Below are 23147 nucleotides of genomic sequence, written 5' to 3' on the forward strand. Positions count from 1 at the left end.
CGGACCGGATGACCATATATATATATATATATATATATATATATATAGAGAGAGAGAGAGAGAGAGAGAGAGAGAGAGTAAGAAAAATCTTTTTTTGCAGTACCATACGAAATCTAAAAGACTTATCTACATGTCATCGTAGTTAATCTCGGTTAACTATTAATTTCTATTAGTTCTTTTTTAAAGACTAATCGTAACCTCCTAATTCTCATATTTAAGGTAAACTTATAGATGCATATTAAGTCCGATGGCTCTGACTCTAATAGCATCTTGAATTTTGATGGCCTATCAATTTATGTAATATGTTAAATCATTGAATCACTGCATATGACGTTACATGTTGATTTATATTCGCGTTCTGGACTTCGAGCGACGATAAACAAGAAGCTGCGAAGATGTCGAATTGGAATAAGATTACAAATCCAAAGGTTTTGCACGTATTCATTTGGTGATATAAGAGATGATTCCTTCCCACAAGATGAAGGAACGAGGACAAGAGGTGTAAGGATCCAATCCATCGTCTTCGTCACCTCCTTGCATCCTCTCGGCCAATTTACCACGCTTTATCTCATCATCCGAAAGCAGGAATTGACGACGGTGGTCCCTCCGTCGATGACCAAGTTATGGCCACTGATGAACGCGGACTCCTCGGAGGCCAGGAAGAGCGCCGCCTCCGCCACATGATGGGCCTTGAGCACCACGCCCTTGAGGTTGGCGGCGGCGCAGGAAGATTCCTCCACCTGCTCCGGGCTCCTGCCGTGGTACCCGCAGGCCAGCGGCGTCGCCACCCCGAAGGGCGAGACGCAGTTCACCCGGATCCCGTGCAGGCCCAGCTCCCCGGCGGCGGCGCTCACCAACCCCACCAGCGCGTGCTTGGAGGCGGTGTAGGCCACCGGACCGAGCCCGCCCTGGCAGGCGGTGACGCTGCCGGTGCATATGATGGACCCGCGGGTGCCCTTGGCCACCATCGCCCGGGCCGCGTGCTTGACGGCCGCGGCTACGCCGCGCAGGTTCACCGCCATGACGTGATCCATCTCACCCAGGTCCACGTTCAGGACGGACGCCAACGGGCCGAGGACGCCGGCGTTGCTGAGCATAACGTCCAACCGGCCGTGGGTGCGCACCACGTAGTCCACCGTCGCCTCCACCTCCTCCTCCCTGGTCACGTCGCAGCGCCTGTAGCTGCATCGGCCGAGCCCGATGGAGGCGGCCACTCGAGTGCCCAGCTCATCTTGGATGTCCGCAACGACGACGGTGGCGCCGTTGGACGCGAAGAGCCTCGCGGCGGCCTCGCCGATGCCACTCGCGGCCCCGGTGATGATCGCCACCTTGCCTTCCAACCTAAGTCAACCACACAAACCTTGGAGTCAAACATGCGATCTGTACACCACAAGAACATGCAATCAAGAAGCTCACCGTAAAGTAGACATTTGCTGAAGGAAGAAGAAGGAAACCAAGAGGAGGAGATGTAAGGAATGTGAGCTTCGGGCTTCCTTTCTGCTGTGTAGATGTGGGGAATGGAGATGAAGCAGATGCACATGGCGTGTTTTGGGAGTGTCTTACAGATCTAAGGCAAAATTTACAAGGACGAATGTGATGGGAATTAATGAGGATATTTTGGTGTTTCCTTAAAAGTCAACTCTTCACTGATCTGAAGCGTAGCATTTTATTTATGACCCACATGCAGTATCACCATATCATTAATTAAAACCATATCTTAGATGATAAGAAAAAGAAAAAAAATAGATCATAGTAAGTGGAAAATAAAAGAAATCCTGTCACGTGGAGAGAAGAGAAAGATTCGATAATTGCATAGTCAAATTCAAATATAATTATCATATTTTTTGGGTATTGATTTTTCTTCTTCTTCTTCTTCTTCTTCTTCTTAGTTTTGTCCCTAATTTTTTTGAAACTCATGTGAGATCATATTTGTTTTTTCATGTTATTTGACATCATTAAGTTAGTTTAGAAAGAATTTTGCAAACATATTATTTTATAGCGAAAGAATATATATATATATATATATATATATATATATATATATATATTTACATGTTAAATTTGTCTTCTAGTCTGCTTATTATTTTGTCAAGTATCTGGTTGACTTGTGCACAGGATCGTTTCTACATATTCAAGACATATATTTCCCAACAAAGAGTTATATACTCAACACCACATATGTCGGAGTAGCTTTCATTATATACATATTATGAAGTGAATCCATAAACTTATATGTGGCTTCCTCTTTGGAGGTTTGAAATAATAAATAAAAATACTCATTTTAAAGGCTTAAAAAGAAAAGTTATCATTTGTTGGTCAATTCCAAGGTTTCTTGAAATTGTATCATTGCTCTTTTCATAATTTTTTATTTTTATTTTTTACAATATTTTATATATAATTCATTATTACATATATAGTAATGTTTATTTTTATTTTATTTATTGTTATTTATTTTGGACAAGTTTAAGTTATAAAATATATTGGTTCAATATAATGAATTTGAAAAGGGAGAGAGAGAGAGAGAGAGAGAGAGAGAGTGTGTGTGTGTGTGTGTGTGGAGAACCAAAACAAAAAAAGAAGCAGCAATTAAGGATACTTTTATCATTAAATAATTGTGTCAGAGAAAATACCAAAATATTGGTATTTTACGAGAAAATATAATAACATAGGCTTTTTATTCGGGAATTTATCTAATATTGTAATATTTTTTTAAAAATATTTAGACCTGAATTTAAGAGAAAGTGGAAAAAAAATAGAATTTTTCTCATGATTTATTTTGAAATATGCTTCATAAATTTTCATCTAAAATCATTCAAATTCATATATTAATAATTTTATAATACCTCCAAATGAAGTTTAATTAATAGAAATCGAGTTATAATTTTTTATTAGTTATAATGTGTTTTGATTAACTGACAAAAATATTGTAAGCGTATGAAAAATATTCTAATTAAGAATATTTTTATATCATTCTTTATAGTAATAAAAATGACTATTACATGAATTTTAAAAAAAATTATAAGCTTTAAGGTTACCTAAAAGAAATTAAGAACTTATCATCTTTAATTTTGAAATACGTCAAAACATTCTTAATTTTCATTCAAAAATTACATAATAACTATCAACATAAAATATTTTTTTGAAATGTTAATATATATGTTTAAGTTAATAATTAATGTTTGTAAGAAATTAAATTGATTAGGATTAAATTATAATATTTTTGAAATGAGAATAATCGCATTTCTAATTCTATTCGAGAAACATTATAATAATTAATTTAACTGAACCAAAATTATCGGAACCCGTCAAAACTAATAACATCGAACAGGTTTGAATAACTCGGTCTAATCGGGTCTCGACTATTATAAATGAAGATAAAAGGATTCTTTGTAGGTAATTTGGAAATGAGGGTATCCAAAATAAATTTGAGACTTTTCTCAAACATTGCCCTATCTAATTTTGCCCTAAATTGCCCTATCTAATTTTACCTCAAATTCTATCATCTGATGGTTCCTCGTTTCGGATTCATATGCTTATGGATCCGGATATGAATCCCATAAATCGCATCCGCATCCGCATCCGAATCCGAATCCGAATCCGAACTAGAAATGGGTTGCGATCAGAAACTCTTGTACACCAATAATCACTCTGTCTGATGGACTCGAAGCCGTTCGACTCGATCTCATCTCAACGAAATCATCCGTCCGATGGCGGAGTGAGCCCCTCGACGCCGTGGGCCGCGGTGTATATCAACGGAGTCGATCGAGGGTTGCGACCGCACGATCGGGATCAGATCGGAGCGTGGGCCGGCGATCGCCGCTTGAATTTCTCCTCCGGCGACGATGGAGCAGTTGTATCCTTGCTTCGAGTGCTTGGAGCGGCAGGTCCATTCTGATCTCTCGACCGATCTCTTCTTCCGCTATGGGGTCTCCGACACCGCACTCCCCTTCGGTTCTTCCGCCGTCCTTCAGGTCTGATTCCTTCTTTCTCCCTAAATTCATTCTTCCTTTTCTAGTTAATTCTTTAGAAAGTGGCACTTGAAAGTCCAATTGGTTTTTGATTCTAACGTTGCTTTAAGGGTAATAGCTTGGGTTTGAGCCGGGGAAGAAAACGGTAGTACTCGGGTGTGAAATTGGAAGGAGAGTAGTTGAGTTGAATGAAATGATGATAGTCGTTCCCCAGTGAAAGAATGATGAAGTCAACTTAACTAGCCATTACCACGTTATGTGGATCTGGCATCATCACGAGATGGTTGGGTAATTTGATTGTGGTTTGTTCTGAGAGTAACATTGTTCTTGGCTATATTGAATCTAGGTCGGTACTTACTGGTTTCGACCAGCATTTTAGATCATGTTTCCATGTTCATGAAATCAACAAGAGACGTGTACACCTTTATACCACACTTATGCCACTCGACGTTCACAGGCTGATCCTTACAAGTGATGAGGCTATTACCATGGATCGTTTCTGTAAATATCATCCTTAAAAGCTGTTGCTTGAAGAAAAGCTCCTGGATATGAATCCTTGCTCTTATATTATCGGTCAGCTAGTTCAGAGATTTCTCAGTCTCCTATGGTTTCTAGAACAAGCACCGACTCTTACTTGGTGAAATGCTTTTCTTTGGTTGCAGGAGCTTTAAAACGTAAATACAAATCTACTGTTCTTTTAAATTTTATATTTGCTAAATTTTCATTTGTTGTACATGCACTATTAGATTTGGGTGGTTGAAGCTGGGTCAGTAAATCTTACGCAGAGCCTACTTAACCTTTAGATGTCCTATGAGGCGTCAGCTATTCCATACTGATGGAAGAGGCTTCGAAGATCTTCTTCCCATCTACAACAACATCAAAGTTTTATTTTTATTTTTCAAAACAACTACATCATCATCATTAAGGTATTTGATCTGAGTAAAGTCTTAAAAGAATGCCAAGCATGCAATTCAGTCTATTCAATCTGGATCATGTTTGGTTGAAAATTACCTCCATAATGAATTGAAATTATTGTTCGAGTAGTAACTTGTTTAATTTTATACTATATATTTCAGTTTAGAGATTATACCATGGATCATTTAGTTAGTTTGATGTTTAGGACTCCAAACACTGATGATAGACTTAAGATACAAATAATCTCTTTATTCATTGAAGCCACTTTTTTTTGTCTTTTGGGCTATTAATTAAAAGAATAACTAATGCTAAGCCAATTCTATATTTGAGTGGATTGCCCTATTTTTTGTAAAATTACGTTCATAAAAACACCATTTCAGTGTAGAACTTTTTTGAATCTGTTATGAGTACCACTTGACCATTCAGTTGGTTTTATGTCACTACTTTTGCTGGTATATGATCCCTCTTCTTCTTACTGTAGGTCTACTTGATGGGGGAAGTAGACAATTTATTAAGGTAAAATTAAGTTTTAGAATTTATTGTTCAAGTCAACATAATATGAAATGTTTTTTCAAAGAAAAAATTATCTGCCTGCTTTTTCATTACACCTTACTTTAGTGAACTGTGATTGATGGAGCAAAATTGCAGTGAGGAGGTCTCTGTTCAACTTGTTCTGATGGGATTATTTAATGAAAAGATTACGTCCTTGGGGCGGGATATGTAAGTCATCACATTATATTTCATATACTGAAAAGAGCATGTATATATCCGTTAACTCTTGACTTGAAGGGGTCCTTGCAGTTCTAGCAACTCTTCAGGAAGTCTTGGGGATAGTGCAGGTGGTAAAGATAAACAGTCTCCATCAGAGGAAGGTCAGTACCAAAGAGATGTTGGCAATAATATTGGTAGAAATGACTTACAATCTTCATAGCAAGATGTCTCCTTACTTTCTTTTATCTGTGTTGGTGAAGGTCTGGTAGCTGTGGGTCATGAAATTTCTGTTAGCACTCATGATCAGCAATATCTTTTAAGGGTCATTGCTGCAATAACTCCAGATGCCTATGTTGGTAGAGCTTCTTATGCCACAATCAGAAACCTCAGTTTAAAGTATTTGTCCGGAGCACTTGGGAACAACTCCAGTTCATTAGTAAATTTTTTTAGAGAAGGAAGAACTACTGACTATGATGTTGCAAACTTTCTAAAGTTAGTTGCTTACCCTGCTTCTGCAAGCAATCTTATAGGTAGTATTAGACACCCTAATATTTTCCCCGTTTTAGGTATTCTAGAAGCACCTGTATATTCATACTTATTGCATCCTAAAGCTCCATATACTCTGGAAAATGTTTTGAAATATAGCCCCACAGTTTTGAAGTCCGATTGGCACATAAGATTTTTGACCTACCAGATTCTTTCTGCTTTAGCATACATCCATGGGTTAGGATTTGCCCATGGTAACATAAGCCCTTCGAGCATACATTTGAATGAATCACTTTGGGCATGTCTGAACATTAGTGAGATGGTGTGCTTGAAAGAAGCTTCTCATTCTGCTTCCAGAAAAGCATGTTGTTTCGCAGAGGAGTGCCCTTGTCAAGAAATTTATGCTGACTTTGGATTGTCAACATCTATGACTTGGAGTACCAGTTTCAGGCGCTGGTGGGCAGGTGATCTGAGCAACTATGAGTACCTTCTTTTGTTAAACAAGCTAGCTGGTAGAAGGTGGGGTGACCACTCATTCCATATGGTAATGCCATGGGTCATAGACTTCAGTGTGAATCCTGATGAAAATTCTCATGTTGGGTGGAGAGACCTTACAAAAAGCAAATGGCGGTTGGCCAAGGGTGATGAACAATTGGATTTCACATATTCTTCGTCGGAAATTCCTCATCATGTTTCAGATGAATGCCTCTCTGAGCTAGCAGTCTGCAGTTATAAAGCAAGAAGGTTACCTTTGTCAGTACTTCGGTCTGCTGTGAGATCTGTTTACGAGCCTAATGAGTATCCATCAAGCATGCAGAGACTTTACCAGTGGACTCCAGATGAATGCATTCCTGAGTTCTATTGTGATCCTCGAATTTTTACATCTCTTCACTCTGAGATGAGTGACCTGGCATTGCCATCTTGGACAACATCGCCAGAGGATTTTATTTCGATACATCGTGATGCGTTAGAAAGTGATCGTGTATCACGACAAATTCATCATTGGATTGACATCACCTTTGGTTACAAACTCTCAGGCGAAGCATCTGTTGAAGCCAAGAATGTGATGTTGCCTACTTCTAATCCATCAACACCAAAGTCGACGGGGCGCTTGCAACTTTTTACTAAACCACACCCTATGCGGCGTGGTGTCACGCCACATTCTCAGTATCATGGCCTAAAAGAATCATGTTTCAAGTGCCAACTGCAACATGAAGGGAAAGAAATATCTAGCATCACTAATGGATCCTCACATTTGGATCCTGAGGAACTTCTTTCAGGAACTAGGTATTTGGACAATCTAGAGACAGCTACTCTATTTTGTGAACAAACACGCCACCTCGATTCTGTTTATAATTACCAGGAGGAGTTTCTTGACTATACTTGCTCTTTAAAGTCTCAGCTAAGTGATCTTTCTATCATAGGCACTCTAGAAAAAACTAGCGATACGACTTCAGTTCCATCCGATTTTGATTTGGGTTGCCTTCTTGAGTGCTTTGAGGCTGATGATAACCTCTCCATGGGCTTTCAAGAGTCTCTCAACTGGAGACAGAAGTCATCATATTTGGGGGTATGTTCTGATAATTATGCCAAGGACATATTCTCTTATGGTTGCATATTGGCTGAACTTTATTTGAAGAGACCACTTTTTGATACTGTCTCATTTGCTGCATACAAAGAAAGTGGTGTCATGCCACGAGCAATTCAGGAACTGCCTCCTCATGTTGCACTTCTTGTTAAAGCATCTATCCACAGGGATTGGAGAAGGTATTTTTGATGCCATTCATGAGGATCCTGCCCTGAAACACTAACTCTATATTAGGCTTTCTCAAATAACATGATTCTTACATCTTTGTGCAAGATATTCTTCCATGGACATGTGATTGTATTTTTGGAAAGCAGTGAAATTATTTAGTTTATGTGACAGAATAGGCAGCTTGAGTTACATTAAAACATTGTCTTTGTCTCAGTGTTACTCTATTTTGTCTTTATGGCTTTACTTTTTTATCCTGTTTTTGATCTTTAGTTATATGCATTAGGAGAACTTAATGCACATGCACTGAACCTTTTCTTTTTCATCAGGAGGCCATCAGCAAAATGCTTTCTCGAGTCACCATACTTTTCTCCATCAGTCAGGTCTGCATTCTTGTTTCTTGCACCACTTCAGCTTTTGGTTAACAGTGGTTACTGCTTTCAGTATGCTGCTAAACTTGCAAGTGGAGGAGCCCTCAAATCAATGGGGGCGTCTGCTGCAGAAATGTGTGCCTCTTTCTGCTTACCCCTTATGACATCATCTCTTTCGGATATTGAAACTGAATCAGCTTTGTGTCTACTAAAGGAATTTATAAATTGCTTGAGTTCTCCTGCTATAAAAGCATTGATTTTGCCCATCATTCAGAAGATTTTACAGGCAGGTCACTACCAATGTGAATATATATATTTTTAAGCTAATTGCATTACCTGCATGGAACATTATTCATAAAGACAAAATTGTTCCTGTCTAAACATTTGTATGATCATTACAGGCATCACAATATTCTCATCTGAAGGTTTCTCTCCTTCAGGACTCCTTTGTGAGGGTTTTGTGGAAGCAATTGGGTAAACAAGCATATCTGGAGAAGATGCATTCTTTTGTTATTGCAAATTTAGTCAATCCACCTAACAAAGTAACTGCATGTGCTGCATCTGTGGCACTGATTGGTTCAAGCGATGAGCTTGGTTATCCTATCACAATTCATCAGGTCTTTTTCTGCATGGGTACCCTATAAGTAGACTTCGTGTGTGTAATAACAGACATTTAAATTACATTTAACTTATGCTTCATCTTCCAGACTATCTTACCACTAATCCATTCCTTTGGAAAAGGACTCTGTTCTGATGGAATTGATGCTTTGGTTAGAATTGGTACTTCAGTTAATTGGGCTCTCCATTGTCTTTGATTTCATTTTCATTGATGATGAGTTGGACTTCTAATCTAGCATGATCAATTTGATTGCCAGGTAGCCTTCTGGGAGAAGCTTTTATCAGCGGACAGCTCTTGCCTTTACTTAGAAATATTATTCTCTCATGTATCAATGTTTCACAGATCAATAAGCCTGAACCCATGCGTAGCTGGAATGTGTTAACTCTGATTGATAGTTTTTCTACTTTAGATGGTCTCATTACGGTCATGCCAAAAGAGGCCATTCTAAAAGAGCTGATTCAGGTGAGGTGGTTTTCTTGATTTTATTTATTTCTTGTTTTTATTTAACTTTGTGAAACCTATAAAAATTTGTTGATTGTTCTAATTTGCAGGACAAAGTTTGCCTCCATGTTAGGGTTCTTATGCAGACTCAGTTGGATCTATCTGTGGTTCAGGTAGTTCCTCTTCTGTTCTCTTTTTTCAGTTTTATGCAATTAGACTAAATTTTTGTCACCAGATGTGTTTTACCACACTAATTTATTGCTCAGTATATGGAATCAAGCATAAAGGCATATCTATATTCTTTTTTATCAATGCTATCTTATAATTGCTTGCCAGGTTGCTGCAGCCGCACTAATTTCACTCTGTAAAAGGCTTGGGCCAGATTTCACCAGCTTGTATGTATTGCCACAACTGAAAATTTTGTTTGATGAGCTGGCCTTTTCCCAATCAGCAACCCCTGGACCTGATGCATCTGGAAGGAATGTCAGGATCTCTAAGCAAAAAGTGGAAGAGGACATCCAGATTGAGAGTAGAATGGACCTTGTGTATGTTTAGTTCATATTCTTTTCAACTTCTGCTGCAAGAAATCGCTATTTTCTTTTAGTTTCTAAGTGTCCCATAATCTTGCTGATGTCCTGGGAATATCCTGGTAGGTAAATTATGCATGATTCTTTTGCAGTTTGCTGCTGTATCCTTTCTTGGCATCTCTTATTGGCATAGAGAAGCTTTGTCAATGCTGTTCTACATGGTTTCTTTTGGAATCTCTTTGTTTCTAAGTGTCCCATAACCTTGCCAATGTCCTGGTAGCTGAATTATGCACGACTCTTTTGCAGTTTGCTGCTGTATCCTTTCTTGGCATCTCTTATTAGCATAGAGAAACTTCGTCAATGCTGTTCTACATGGTTTCTTTTGGAGCAAATTCTTCAAAGATACTACAACTGGAAGGTATCCCTTGAACTGCTGCAAGAACTCTTATTTTGATGGGGACAAAGAACAGTGCTTCTATAATGTAGGGAAGCACAGGGGTCCTTTGCAGTTTGTAGTTCACATGTAAATAGGTGTCCTAATATTTCCTGTACTTTTCAGTGGGATATTGTGGGCGAAACTCATAGAAGTAGTGGTGAAAGTTTTAGTGCTCAAAGGCTTAGTATTGGCAGAATTTCTTCCTCCGTCTACAATCCAGCAAAATTACTGCTAAATGATGTTGGCTGGTCTGTACCACAATCTCAAGGAGCTAAAAGTGGCACAAGTCTGTTAAGTTCCAACAAAGATATGAATGAGTTTCCATATACTGAAAAGTTTAAGCTCTCTGAGCAGCATTATGGTACCACAGATCTCAAGAATCATATGCCATGGTTTTGGTTCCCTAGTCCTGATGCTAGCTCAGATGCGCCTGATTTTCTTGGTCGCAGTGGAAGCTTGAAAGATGAACCACCTTGGAAGATCAAAGCATCGGTTCTTTACTCAGCCCGTGCACACCCTGGAGCAGTGAGATCAATAGCTGTTTGTCATGACGAATGTACATTTTATACTGGAGGTGTTGGTCCTGGATTCAAGGGTAGTGTTCAGAAGTGGGAATTAGCAAGAATGAATTGCATATCGGGCTATTATGGCCATGATGAGGTTAATTTCTGCCAAGGATTCTTTCTGATCCTGATATTTCAATATTTTGAAGCAACAACTTTTTTAATAGTATTTTCATTCTTTTGATTAATTATAGGTGATTCCTCTTAGTTACATCATGCGGATATCTTCTGTGTTTAAGATTTATGTGCAAGAAAAAAACCTCTTGTTCAGTTTTATGGATCAATGAATTTTTTGATACTTTTTTTAGATCCTCTGTACTCAGTGATTGCTGCTCATTAAATGATCTGAAATAGTTTTAATTTGTGATGGACTTTATAGAAAGTTGTTGGATATGCAGAAGTTGCTCATCACAAACTCTACAGTCTTTATCCCTTTCTTTTTCTTGAGAAGAGACAGGAAGCCTGTTGTTCTCGTTTCATAAAGAGTACAAGGATGGCAAGAGAAAAAGCAGGCTACAGAGAAGTAACAGAAAGCGACAGAATGATGAATATCAAGGAAGAAACTACAGAAGAAGAATAGGTTCTAGGAAATAGAAATCGTTTGAAGTCATGTAACTGCCTGTGTCTGAATGAAGTTTTTGACTCCTTTGGAAAATTCTCTTGATTCTATCTTTCCATAGTTTCCAACATATGATGGCGAAAAACCATGCTGGCCAAACCCCACTTCATTCTTTTACGACTATATATGTTTCAAGTCTTTGTTTTTCTCATCCAGTCATTCATTCATACATTCCAAACTTTAGTAATAACTGTGGGCAACTCAGAAAAATTATTCTGAATTAGTAGCATAAGTACACATCAGAAGAATGTGATGTGTTTTTATAATATGCCTGCAGATGTCGCATGTCACAATATATCCACCGTTCCTTCATAACAAGGACTAGAACTGAATGGATTCTCTTTTTTAATGCTAGTCATGTGAATAACCTGGCTTTATTTACATGTATTTTTGTCTAGTTTGCTAATGTTTTCTACTTCCTATTGATTTCCATGTTACATAGATGCTCCTATGTACAATTTGGAGGATGATATTCTCATTATACTAAAGATTAGGGTGCTTTACTTGTTTTAATTTTTGTTGCTGATTTCTAATCTGAGGTGCTGCATGAAAATCTGTAATCCTTGGCTTCAACAATTCATTTCTCACATAGTACGTCTTCTAGCAGTTTGCTCCCGCTCCGTGTTCTTGCTTAACTCTCATCATTGTTTCCTTGATGATAAATAATGTTTGAAAACACTTTTAAATTATTCCTACTTATCAATGGTTGATAGTTGCTGGTAAAATTTTTTGAATATCTTGGTATCCTTGTTAACATTTGTCTGACTTGTGGTTTTGGACTGTAGTCACTGTCCTATTTTTTTCTTGGCATGTGAATGGAACTGCATTTTCATGACCATATACTTTTCTAAGTGAAATTTTTTTCTGCTATGCTTTTCTAATTAAAAAGGCTTTATACCTTGTAGGTTGTAAATGACATATGTACATTGTCTGTAAGTGGAAGGATAGCTTCTTGTGATGGTACCATTCATGTATGGAACGGTGATACTGGAAAATTAATATCAGCATATGCCGAATCATCAATAAGCTTCCCGTTGCCAACTGCCAATAAGGTGGCTATAGAGCAAAGCAACATGCTTATAGCCAATGAACTCACTGGTGGCATACTGTCTAATGCATTCAGTGGTAGTTTGTACACCTGCATGCATTACTTAGACTCGGTAAACAAACTTGTTGCTGGCATGGGAAACGGTTCAGTCAGGTAATCTAGATGCCATCTGCCATGTTTGAATAGTATAATATTACATGAATTTAATTTTTCTTACTTTCTTAATTCTTTGAGGAGAGTCTTACCTCATATCTTTTTCTTTAGTTGATTTTTGTTACACATTTTTTTCAGTTGGTTCAGAAAGAGTTGTGATGGGAACCAAATTAACTGTAAGAAGCTACTAGCATACAACATATGGACTCGTTCTTATCTTATTTAATGTAACATGAATGTTCAGACAAAAGTTCGCAACTTTTAGATGCAGCCTTTTTTATTAAGTTATGACTAAGGTGGGATGCATAGCTTTTGTCTGTTTATTTTTGTTTATGGTAGCTCTCCAGAAATCTGAGGTAATTAAAAAATATGTTTCTTTGACGACCAATTTTCTTGTATTTTCCAACTGGAACTAGTGTATCTGAAGTTTTTACCTAAAATTCTTCTCTACTTCATATCTCCTTCTTGATTCCAAAGTATCAAATGACATCTAAGGTTTGCTTTCTGATCTTGGTTTAGTATGTATGAAAGAACTCCTTACTCGAATGTGGCAGTTTTAGCCTTAATTGTTCATTAAATGGGATAATGTATCACGGTGTGGCTTATATTGATATCAAGCAGCAGGACATTCTGTGCAGGTTTATTGATGTTTTGCAAGACCGCAAACTGCAACTATGGAAGACTGATGCTGCTGAATATTCTTTTTCATCTCTTGTGTCAGCCATTTGCTCTTGTGGTTCTGAAAACATTCAAGCAGATGGAGGCTCAAGTCTCCCCTCCTGGATTGCAACTGGTCTGAGTTCAGGTCATTGTAGGTTGCTTGATGTGAGGTGTGGCAACATAATTGCCCGTTGGAGGGCACATGATGGTTATATTACGAAGGTACTCTGCATAAAATACTTAAACCAGAGGTTTTTCATATTATATTTCTGATATTGATACCCTTTGATCTATTCAGTTGGCTGCACCAGAAGATTATCTGCTTGTATCCAGCTCATTTGACAGAAGTTTGCGGGTTTGGGACCTAAGAGGGTGCTAAATTTATGCTTTTATTACTCTTTTTAGTCATATAAGTAGTTTCCATGATATATAATTAAAACTTGCCAAAGAATTGGAGAAGTACACAGATGATGATAAAGATAAATCAGAGTTCAAGTTTTTTTTCCTTAACAAAGATTCACTTAATATATTGCATTTCCTGTGTACAATTTTTAGATGTTATTAAAGATATAATCATTGTACAGATGTTATATACTTGTATTGTTTGATAACACTATGTTACATTCATTGGATGATATATGAGATTAATCCACAATATGGGTGCAACTTTAGAAAACAACAAATGCATGATACTTGACTATCTTCCTTTTAAAAGATGTGCTAATCTTTCCTTGGGAAATACTCCCAAACTTGATTCCTCATGAAGCACAAACCCTATATGGTGTATGAATTATTCCTCCAAATTGAATTTAATTAATTTAGTACTGAGTTTATTTGAGGTTTAAGAAGAAAATAAGACCTTGAGTAGTTTCAACTGTTAGCTGCTAGTTTTATTCTCTGATAAATCCAATGGTTTCCTAATTCTTAAGAGAAAATTCTATTATGCAAATTGCATCGCAAGTGGCAAAAGCACTAAAAAGATGGCATCATATTTTGAATTTTGACATTTGGTGTTAAATTGAAGCAATATGATTCTTTAGCTGATACTGTTCTTCATGGGTATCCATGGCAGGAGCCTAGCCTCTCAGTTAAATGTATTTCGAGTCCATTCAGATGCCATCACTAGCTTTGCGATGTGGTCTCAAGATGTGATCTCAATTTCCAGAAATAAAATTGCTCTGACGTCTCTTTCTACATCGGCAGATCAAGTATGCTTTACATGTTTATTATCCTTTTCTTAGAAGATTTTTGTAAAAAAAATATTTATTATCCTCGTCTCAAGAGATTTTTCATGAATCTAGTTATACTGAGTTAATGGTAGTAGTTGGTCTTTGTATGCTGTACGTGAACCATTAATTTTGCTCTTTACCATTTAGAAGTTACTAATGATGTTTGATGTCGTGCACACGTGATTTATTGCCAACTAGTTTCTGTTTCATTTGAGCTCACTGTGAAGATCCTAATTCCACTAAAATTTTGAACTCTGATGTTCTGAAAGACTCTATTTGTCAACTTTGCCATACCTCCTTGGTATCGTTTCCATACCGTTCCTCGCTTTCTGTCATCCTGGTTGGGTTGTACCTTTTGCAGCAGGGTGGACGGTACCAACTTTCGCCTCAGACATTGTATTCTGCCGATAGAGGAACAAGAAGCCAATCGGTTCTCTCCACGATAAGCATTCTTCCTTTCTCGAGGTTGTTTCTTGTTGGAACAGAAGATGGTTTTCTGAAGGTCTGCTGCTAGATAAAGAGTTAATCAAGTAGCAGGGCAGTGATCTACCAAACCCGTGAGCTTCTCGGTGGCTTGTAAGCATTCTCTGCCAACCTATTGTACAGTTTGTGCATCGGATGTGTTGCATATTTTTCATGATAGCAAAATAACGATACCTTGTAGATCTAACGTCCTCTTTTTATGTACATTTAATCTATTATTTAGATAGATAAGAGTGAACAAATTTGAATTATTTTTCCCTGCAAAATCGGTGGTTACTGAAACCTACGAGGTTCGTTGCACTGTAAGATGGAACATGAGGCTGATAGCTGGGTTCTGGCGTCCAAAGCTCACATCACCAGCGGCTTGGTCTCAAGAATTAAAATCTCCAGATCACATCGGCAACGGCCTGGTCATAAGTGTTCTTTTTTTTTGGTCTTAGGGTTTAATAACTCAGGCAATGGACATGTATCGATCATTGACAGAACCGTTTTGTGTCTAATTTGTATTTGTATCGATCATTGCAACAGTTTGCAATACTCTCTTATTTTCTTTGATTTATTTGTTGAAGTTTTTGCGGACATTATAGCTCTACAGTAACTTAAACTTTGATGTGGGGTTGATCGAATTGTATTGATTTTCATTACTATTTATGGATCTCTTTAATGAAGGAAAATATATTTTGACATTTATTATCTTCTTCTAAGTAGTCTCTAAATGATCCTTCAAGTATATAAAGCTCTTTTATTAGATAATTAAGAAAAATATGATACTCGATTTCACCTAATTCTTTCAAAAGTTGAGGTCATGTTTACATAGTTTCCCTTGCCTCCCTGAGTTGGCTACTAAAATTTATCTTCTTTTTGTCTCGAAATTTTGAAATGTAAAAAATGTTATCCTGAAAGAGAAATATTATCTTAACATAGATTTAGTTATCTCTTTGGGATTGTACCAATTACTTCATCATTTTTACCGTCTAATCCTCTAAGCAAAAAAACTACATCATCACATGCTACCTACTCTGTCCCTTGATCGAGCATCATCATATTAAACCAACCTACTTTGGACTATTTTGATAAGAAGCATTTTAAAACAAGCCTAATGAAGTGCTGTGTTGTAACCATTGCTCTTCTATCTTATCTTAGTACTTAGGAGTTTGTTATTGTATTCTCCACTATCTCAACCCCCTTTCATGACCATTGTGTTCTTCATGAGAGCAAGTGATCGATGATTATTCAGAAGTTCCACCTTTGTGATACCATAAAGCTCTCTCATGCCCACACACTATCATTCACCACCTTGCATCCATGCCCCTTCTTTTCTCTTCCAGCATCAAATCAACAGATTCAACACTACAACATCATGACACTTCCTCTTAGTCTAGCTTCATTCTATCCGATGGTTGATTCTAGATAGCTAAGTTCCTCTACATTCACCATTGATTTCATATCCATTTCGACCACCTGCTTTAACACCTCTATCAAGTAGTTCGTTTCTGATGGAAATATAGATTGCACCTTGTATGCATGGTCTCCACTCATATTATAGGGCTTATGTTTGTTGCATCTTTAGTAGTAATCATTCACTCACCCGCCCTTGTCCACTGATTGTGTGGGGTTTCTTCAAGCAAATATGAACTCTAGAGAAGTCTCTCACAAGACTTGCTAGTGCACACTTGGAAGATCTCATCTAGTAGCTCTGATCATACCTTCATATGATCAAGTCCCTAACAAGACTTACTAGTACGCACTTAGAAAATCTTCCTTTGTGATATTGCACTTCTATTTATTGAAATTTGATGAATGCATAGAAAATCTCCATTGTGGTACCATGGAATTCACTTTTTGAGTTCATAGCTCTTCTTTCTATTGTATTGCTCACCAAAATAGAGCTCCCAACAACTCCAATCATCCCTTGGGATGATTAAGTCTCTTGTGAGACATATTGATGCATCACATCGCCTTTAACTATTCCACCATGATCCACTACTCTGTGTTGCCTCCCTCCATTGCTCTTTGATCTTAGTGTTAGAATCTTGGACTGAAACCTTTCATGTATGGCCTTTTCTAACAAGTTTTAGGCCATCTATACTTCTGATTATGTTCACTTTTCTGACAATCGACATTTGTCCACCCGATCAGTCTCTACAGTATTAGGTCATTCACAAATGAAGTGTAGCTCTAGGGTGGTCCATTGCCTGACATCTCGCAAAGTTTTACTTCACTAAAATTGGTGTGTCCATTTGAATCTTGGGCCTTTGCTCCTAACAAAGTTTAACTATTAGTAACACTTCGATAACTCAAATAGTAGTACTTTGACATATTCTTCAAAAATATCTTTTCTCTGGCCTTTTACCATACGCTAAGGATATCAAACTCCAACTTTATTACTGTTAGTTGAGTCAAGTCTCCTACCTTGGTGCCTTTGTCAATCATATTATCTAAATTAGGTATATGTGTCTCGAAGCTTTCTTTAGACTTGCTCCGTCGAAATAATGAAACTTTAGGAATGTCATGGTTCTTCTCTAGCATCTGTAAGTGACATGTCCCTTTATATGATTTGGATTCTTTAACAAGTCCAACCCAAGTTGATTCACTCAATCTATATTGAGATAATAATGGTCTATGCATCCATTATTGCACAAGTTAATCTTCTGTTGAGCCTAATGTACTCTTCATTAGCTAAATTGCCTGTTTGTCTTATGATCTTATGATGACTCGTAATATACTCAATTTCGACATTCTTTGAGATTTATGAAGTCCACCTTTAGGTATCTCCTTAATATGTGTGGTCTATTGCACATGAATCATCCATCGAAAATATGAGGCTTATCTCTAAAGACTTATCATATTAGAGAAACTTTTCTCCTTACGTCTCTTTGAAGTTTCAAAAACCAGCATCTCTAAAATACTCCATCTTATAAATAACATAAAGTATTACCATTACAAATGCACTTGCTAGATCGTGTAACATTTTGTTAATACAATCCTTTGCTATGCCAATAAGGCATAGCAATGTGTTGAACCTTGTAGTTTAGAGTCTTATATATGCATCCTTGTCCATCATGTAGACGAGAAAATACTCATACTCTAAGCATCAAGTTTCAGTCACCTTGGAATGACTTCAAGCACCCATAATCCACACACAAACCATCTTATAATAAATTCTTCAAGTCGACAATTTCTCTCATCTCCATGAGCCTTTGCACAAACTCTTTCGATCATAGATAAACTCATTCACGATTTGCACGATCTCCTCACCCATAGTCCACACACAAACCATCTTATAATAAATTCTTCAAGTCGACAATTTCTCTCATTTCCATGAGCCTTTGCACAAACTCTTTCGATCATAGATCAACTCATTCACGATTTATACGATCTCCTCACTCATAGTCCACACACAAACCATCTTATAATAAATTCTTCAAGTCGACAATTTCTCTCATCTCCATGAGCCTTTGCACAAACTCTTTCGATCATAGATAAACTCATTCACGATTTGCACGATCTCCTCCTTGGAATGGCTACAAGCACCCATAGTCTATACACAAGCCATCCTATAATAAATTCTTTGAGTTGATAATTTCTCTCATCTTCATGAGCCTTTACACAAACTCTTTTGGTCGTTGATCAACTCATTCACAATTTGCATGATCTCCTCCATTGTTAAGCACTCAAGTTTGCATTGGGCACCATCAAGTTAGGTTGATGATCTTGAGATATAACTTGAAATCAATCATCTCAACCTTTGTATAAATACATATTTATCCTAACTCACGTGACTTTATGATGCCTCATGCGTGAGGAGTTAATCATTCATCCAAACACCAATTCTTAGATGTCCTAGTGAGGGGTTAATTATTCATCCAAACACCAATTCTTAGATGTCCTACTCCTTTAAGGGTTCCATTCCCCATGCCTCTATGCTTATTTTCCCCAAATAATTACGTGTATAAACTGCCATCCATGCAACCCCACTACACTGCTAAGTTGTATGTCAAGTTCTTATTTGTATGCTTGTCCCACTCTACTCTAATACCGTATGTTATGAACTTAACTAGTTTTAGCCAAATCATAGGACACGCTTAAAAGATTAGTTGCTCCGTAACCTTATATAGTTCCATAGGGACCCATAAGAAAAAGAAACGAGTTAGTAAACAAATGAGTCAGTGTGCAACTATCAATTCCACAAGTAGACAATTAAGCAAATGTTTTATAGATACTACAAAATACAAAAATGGACTTCGTGTGTAAAAGGTCCAAGCAACTCATTGCATATAAAGCCCTCTGATAACTCACAATGAGACTACCAAACCTACAACAAATCCCTTATATGTCGCTTAAGGCATACATAAACTAAAAACCATAAACATTACAATGAAAGCCTTTGTTGTGAACAATTCATGATATCATGCCTTCGTTGCCAACAATTCATGATATTGTGCTTGCGTCTATAAAAATAAAAGATGATTTATCATATAGCCCAACAAAACATTCAACTTTTACCCTTTTCCTCTTCAGGAAGTCCCAATACAAACTGTATATTAACTACATCTTATTCGGAGATAAAATAATACACAAATCAAGCCATCAGAAAACTTCATAGGAATATAAAAGAATCAACCATAATCAGTAGAACTTACCAAAATTGTCCAGATAGAATGAACATGGAGAACCTTAAAACTGTCAGATAATAAACAAGAAAGTACCACAGCAAATGCAGAACTCTGCTGAAATGTCATTGATAATTAAATAGATGCATTCTGTGATAAAATAACAGTGGGAGGCTGCATGCACAGTCATCGAGTCCCCTCGGTGTGTTACGATCTTGCTCCTTGGTTGCTTTGGCATGGCAAAATGGGGCTGTGAGGGTCAAATCATCGAGCAAACAAAACGATATCTTGCTCTCCAGTCAAGTCTTCTTAAATAAGAAGTTAGCCACCCATCTTTGCAATGATGCATCATCAGATAACTTTGTTCATCGTTGCCGAAAAGAAGGCATTACTGAATCTTTGACAGCTTTCCTGCATACTGAAGCATTTTCATGGAGTTACAAGCTCAAGTTCAACCATACCTGGATTTACCTGCTTCAGATCATAAATCTTATCAGTCATTCCTTCCTTCCTGTATGCTTCAACCAAGATGTGATATGTGACAGTATCTGGAGCACAATGCCTCTCATTCATATGCTTGAAAACTCTCTCCATCTCCAGAAGATCACCCGCTTTAGCGCACGCGGAGATGACAGCATTGTAGAAAGATGTGTTAGTTGGTACCTCCAGCCTCTCCGCTAGCTGAACAGTACTCACTACCTTGTGAAAGAGACCTGCAATGCTGAAGCCATTAAGCAGGCAGCAGAAAGTCTTAGTATCAGCTTTCATCCCCTCGGCTCGCATCTGATTGAAAGCGTACTCCATATTTTTTGCATCCCCGACATCTGCAAAGGCCTCAATCACATTGTTATAAGTGGAGGTGGTCCACGGAAATGCTAACTTCCGCATGTATTCCATAACTGATGTCATCTTATCATACATCCGTCTCTTTCCATAAGCACCGATCAAAATGTTAAAAGTACGTGTCTCTGGTTCGATTCCAAAGCTACGGAACTTCTCATACCATTTTTCCATCATGTCAACCTGACCCACATTTCCAAATAGGCTTAGGATGATATTCATAGTCCAGACGTCAGGTTTGCAAGTTGTACTTTCCAGCATCCCAGAGAGAACTTTCTCCATCTCATCAAATTTGCCAGCCTTTCCATAGCCACTGAGAACTATGTTTTGGGTAACAGTATTTGGGGTTATCAAGTGCTCTGACATGTCTTGATACAGAGAATCAACCAGATCGAATCTAGATGCCTCAACACAAGCCTTTATGAGTGTACTGTATGTATAGACATCTGGTTGGCAATGGGGCAACGTCTTCATCTTGACTAGGACAGAAAATGCTTCATCCAGTAGGTTGCTCCTACAGTAAGCCGCAAGCAATGCTGTGTATAGCTCAGAAGTGGGTTGACAACCTTCTTCCTCCATAGTGTTAAAGAGTTTCTGCGCCTGAATGGGCTGACCTGATTTTCCAAGGAGGAGGAGGAGTTTCATATATGTGCCTTCCTTTGGAGAGTAAAAGGATTGCTCCTTGAGCATATCAAAGACCTACAAACTAGTAAAATATAAATTACAAGTTCAAAAGACATAGATAACTACAAAAGGAAATAAACCACAGCAGAAAACTTGGGACTGTGAGAAAGTGACGACGGCACAAACATTGAATTAGATGCAGAGTAGAAAGTTTAGCATGTCCAAACAAGATGATCTACACAAACAATAAAATGAAAGAGGATGGATTTGGACAGTGTTGATATCTCACGGCAAAAGTCACAGTCAAGTAGAAAGCAAAAGTCACAATGGTTTTTGTGGCAAGTAATTCATTTTCTAGATTGCAAGAGTATCTTCAAAAATGAAATTTGGTTAATTGTATCACACATATACATTCAGAGTCCTTAAGTTATACCTTATTTTGCCCCTTTTTCTTTTCCCCTCTCGATTGTTGTGGTGTTGTGTCAGTTGCCAATGTTCTTAAAGAAACATCAAGCACCAAAAGTATCCAGATCAAAGCTAACCCAGCCACACTGATGGAGACTAAATTCACTCAAGCATGTAATCATATAAGTATTGTGGTCCAGTGTTTTGAGTTTAGTTGTAACTGGACATTGTCGCATATAACACACTAGTTTTAGTTGATGCAGATCACAGAAAACAAAAGAACAAAAAAATTAATATCCTTTTTTGTCCACATCATTTCTTGCAGCTCTAACAAATAATTAGTTAACCATGGATTCCATATATTTATGTAATCCTTTTCCAATCACAAAATGTTACTCCTGTGTTATCACCTGAAAGAATAAAAAAATACAATCTTAAATCTCAGAGATTAAATGGATTAGCATTGTGCTATTGTCCCACAAACCCATCAACATTTCCCAAGTAATGCACAAGCTCTTCCAAGAAAGCGTTTCTAATTGTAGGTTCGGATGGCATTTTACTTCACTGAAATTGACTAAACAGCTGACAACCAGTTTTTCTAGTTTCTTATCGAGTAAACTTGGGGGGAACTTTAAATTAAAGTAGGCAAAGGGGCAAAATGACACAAGAACAATGATTTGAGGAGGAGGAGAAGGAATTCGAGAACCTCGAGCGCCTCCTGCCACTGCTTCTTCTGGATCCGATCCGCGAGGGCCTCGGTGACGGTGCAGGCCCAGGCCTTGGCGGTGGCGCGGTCGTCCGCCTTCTTCTTGAGGTTCTTGATGGGCGTCCGCGGCCGCCGAGAGACGGAGCTCTCGGAGATCCCTGGGAACTCCCCCTCCTTCCAGTGCCGCTTCTTCGGTGGAGCACCGGCCGCGGGGGCAGCCGCTACCGGGGCGCGCTTGGGAGTCGAGCGAAAGCGGGGCGAAGTCGCAGTTGAACGAGTAGTCGTAGGAGGGCGAGGAGCGCCCGACGCCTTCCTGGGCCGAGGGCCGACTGCGCACCTCAATACCCTAGCGAAACCCCCGGCGTCATCTACGGCCGTTTTGGTAGCCGCCGTCCTCGTGACGTCGAATCGCGAACCGAGGTGGAGAACAGGAGCAGTGAGGGGGGAGGAAGACAGAAAGCTCGACGATACGGCCACCATAGCGTGCGCGTGATGAGCGAGCGAGAGAGAGGGAGACGATGGAGCGAGAGGCTTTTTATTCGTTATCGTTTATTATTTATATATTAAAATACTAAAGCCTCAACTACCTGAGACGGAGATGAGGAGGAGGAGAAAGCATTTAAGGGGATAATTGCATATCACCCCTATAATTAAATCTCTTTAGTATTTTAATTTTTAAAATTAAAAAATTTATATTAATATTTTTTTAATTATAAAAATAAAATATCTAGATTTATTTATTTTAACATCGTTGGTTTTTATTGATAAAAATATAAAAACAATAGGTAAAAGGATAATTTCAATATTCCAGTTAGTGGTAATGGATGTGTCGATTGTGACGAATGATAATACCGCTATGGGTCACATATGGTTATTATAGGTGAGGAGAACGATGACAAAAGATGAGGGCTATTTTCTATCTACATCAATGTGCAACAATGACAATCCTTTTGTCGTTCGACAACTACGTCGACGTT

At 38.1% G+C, this 23147-nt stretch overlaps 3 protein-coding genes across 10 annotated transcripts; 1 reads left to right on the forward strand and 2 right to left on the reverse strand.

The window, feature by feature from the left end:
- Positions 1–396: 396 nt before the first annotated feature.
- Positions 397–1550, reverse strand: LOC103971410 (short-chain dehydrogenase reductase 3b-like). Its single transcript, XM_009385427.3, has 2 exons — positions 1417–1550; positions 397–1341 (listed from the first exon to the last, which is right to left on the reverse strand). Exons 1-2 carry the CDS (start codon positions 1428–1430, stop codon positions 564–566), a joined length of 792 nt encoding a protein of 263 aa, XP_009383702.2. The 5' UTR covers positions 1431–1550; the 3' UTR covers positions 397–563.
- Positions 1551–3650: 2100 nt separating this feature from the next.
- Positions 3651–15574, forward strand: LOC135586755 (protein GFS12-like). Of its 8 annotated transcripts, none has more exons than XR_010481195.1 (19): positions 3651–3971; positions 5365–5399; positions 5532–5603; positions 5673–5755; positions 5855–7847; positions 8163–8490; positions 8606–8821; positions 8912–8984; positions 9080–9285; positions 9375–9437; positions 9601–9809; positions 10098–10209; positions 10351–10887; positions 12315–12610; positions 13249–13492; positions 13569–13642; positions 14343–14478; positions 14861–15075; positions 15273–15574. XR_010481195.1 is itself a non-coding variant. In XM_065090065.1 (18 exons), the coding sequence occupies exons 1-18, from the start codon at positions 3843–3845 to the stop codon at positions 15011–15013; spliced, it is 4959 nt and encodes a 1652-aa protein (XP_064946137.1). In that variant the 5' UTR covers positions 3651–3842; the 3' UTR covers positions 15014–15574. The 8 variants fall into 8 exon arrangements, 4 of the variants coding, with proteins under 4 accessions (XP_064946137.1, XP_064946138.1, XP_064946139.1 ...); XR_010481194.1 differs by having other exon boundaries at positions 15290–15574; XM_065090065.1 differs by having other exon boundaries at positions 14861–15574.
- Positions 15575–19593: 4019 nt separating this feature from the next.
- LOC103971408 (pentatricopeptide repeat-containing protein At3g06430, chloroplastic) lies at positions 19594–22762 on the reverse strand. The gene is made up of 2 exons (XM_009385425.2): positions 22171–22762; positions 19594–21134 (listed from the first exon to the last, which is right to left on the reverse strand). Exons 1-2 carry the CDS (start codon positions 22648–22650, stop codon positions 20025–20027), a joined length of 1590 nt encoding a protein of 529 aa, XP_009383700.2. The 5' UTR covers positions 22651–22762; the 3' UTR covers positions 19594–20024.
- Positions 22763–23147: the final 385 nt, after the last annotated feature.

The sequence above is a fragment of the Musa acuminata genome, chromosome BXJ1-11 (assembly GCF_036884655.1).
Source record: "Musa acuminata AAA Group cultivar baxijiao chromosome BXJ1-11, Cavendish_Baxijiao_AAA, whole genome shotgun sequence".
NCBI lineage: Eukaryota > Viridiplantae > Streptophyta > Magnoliopsida > Zingiberales > Musaceae > Musa > Musa acuminata.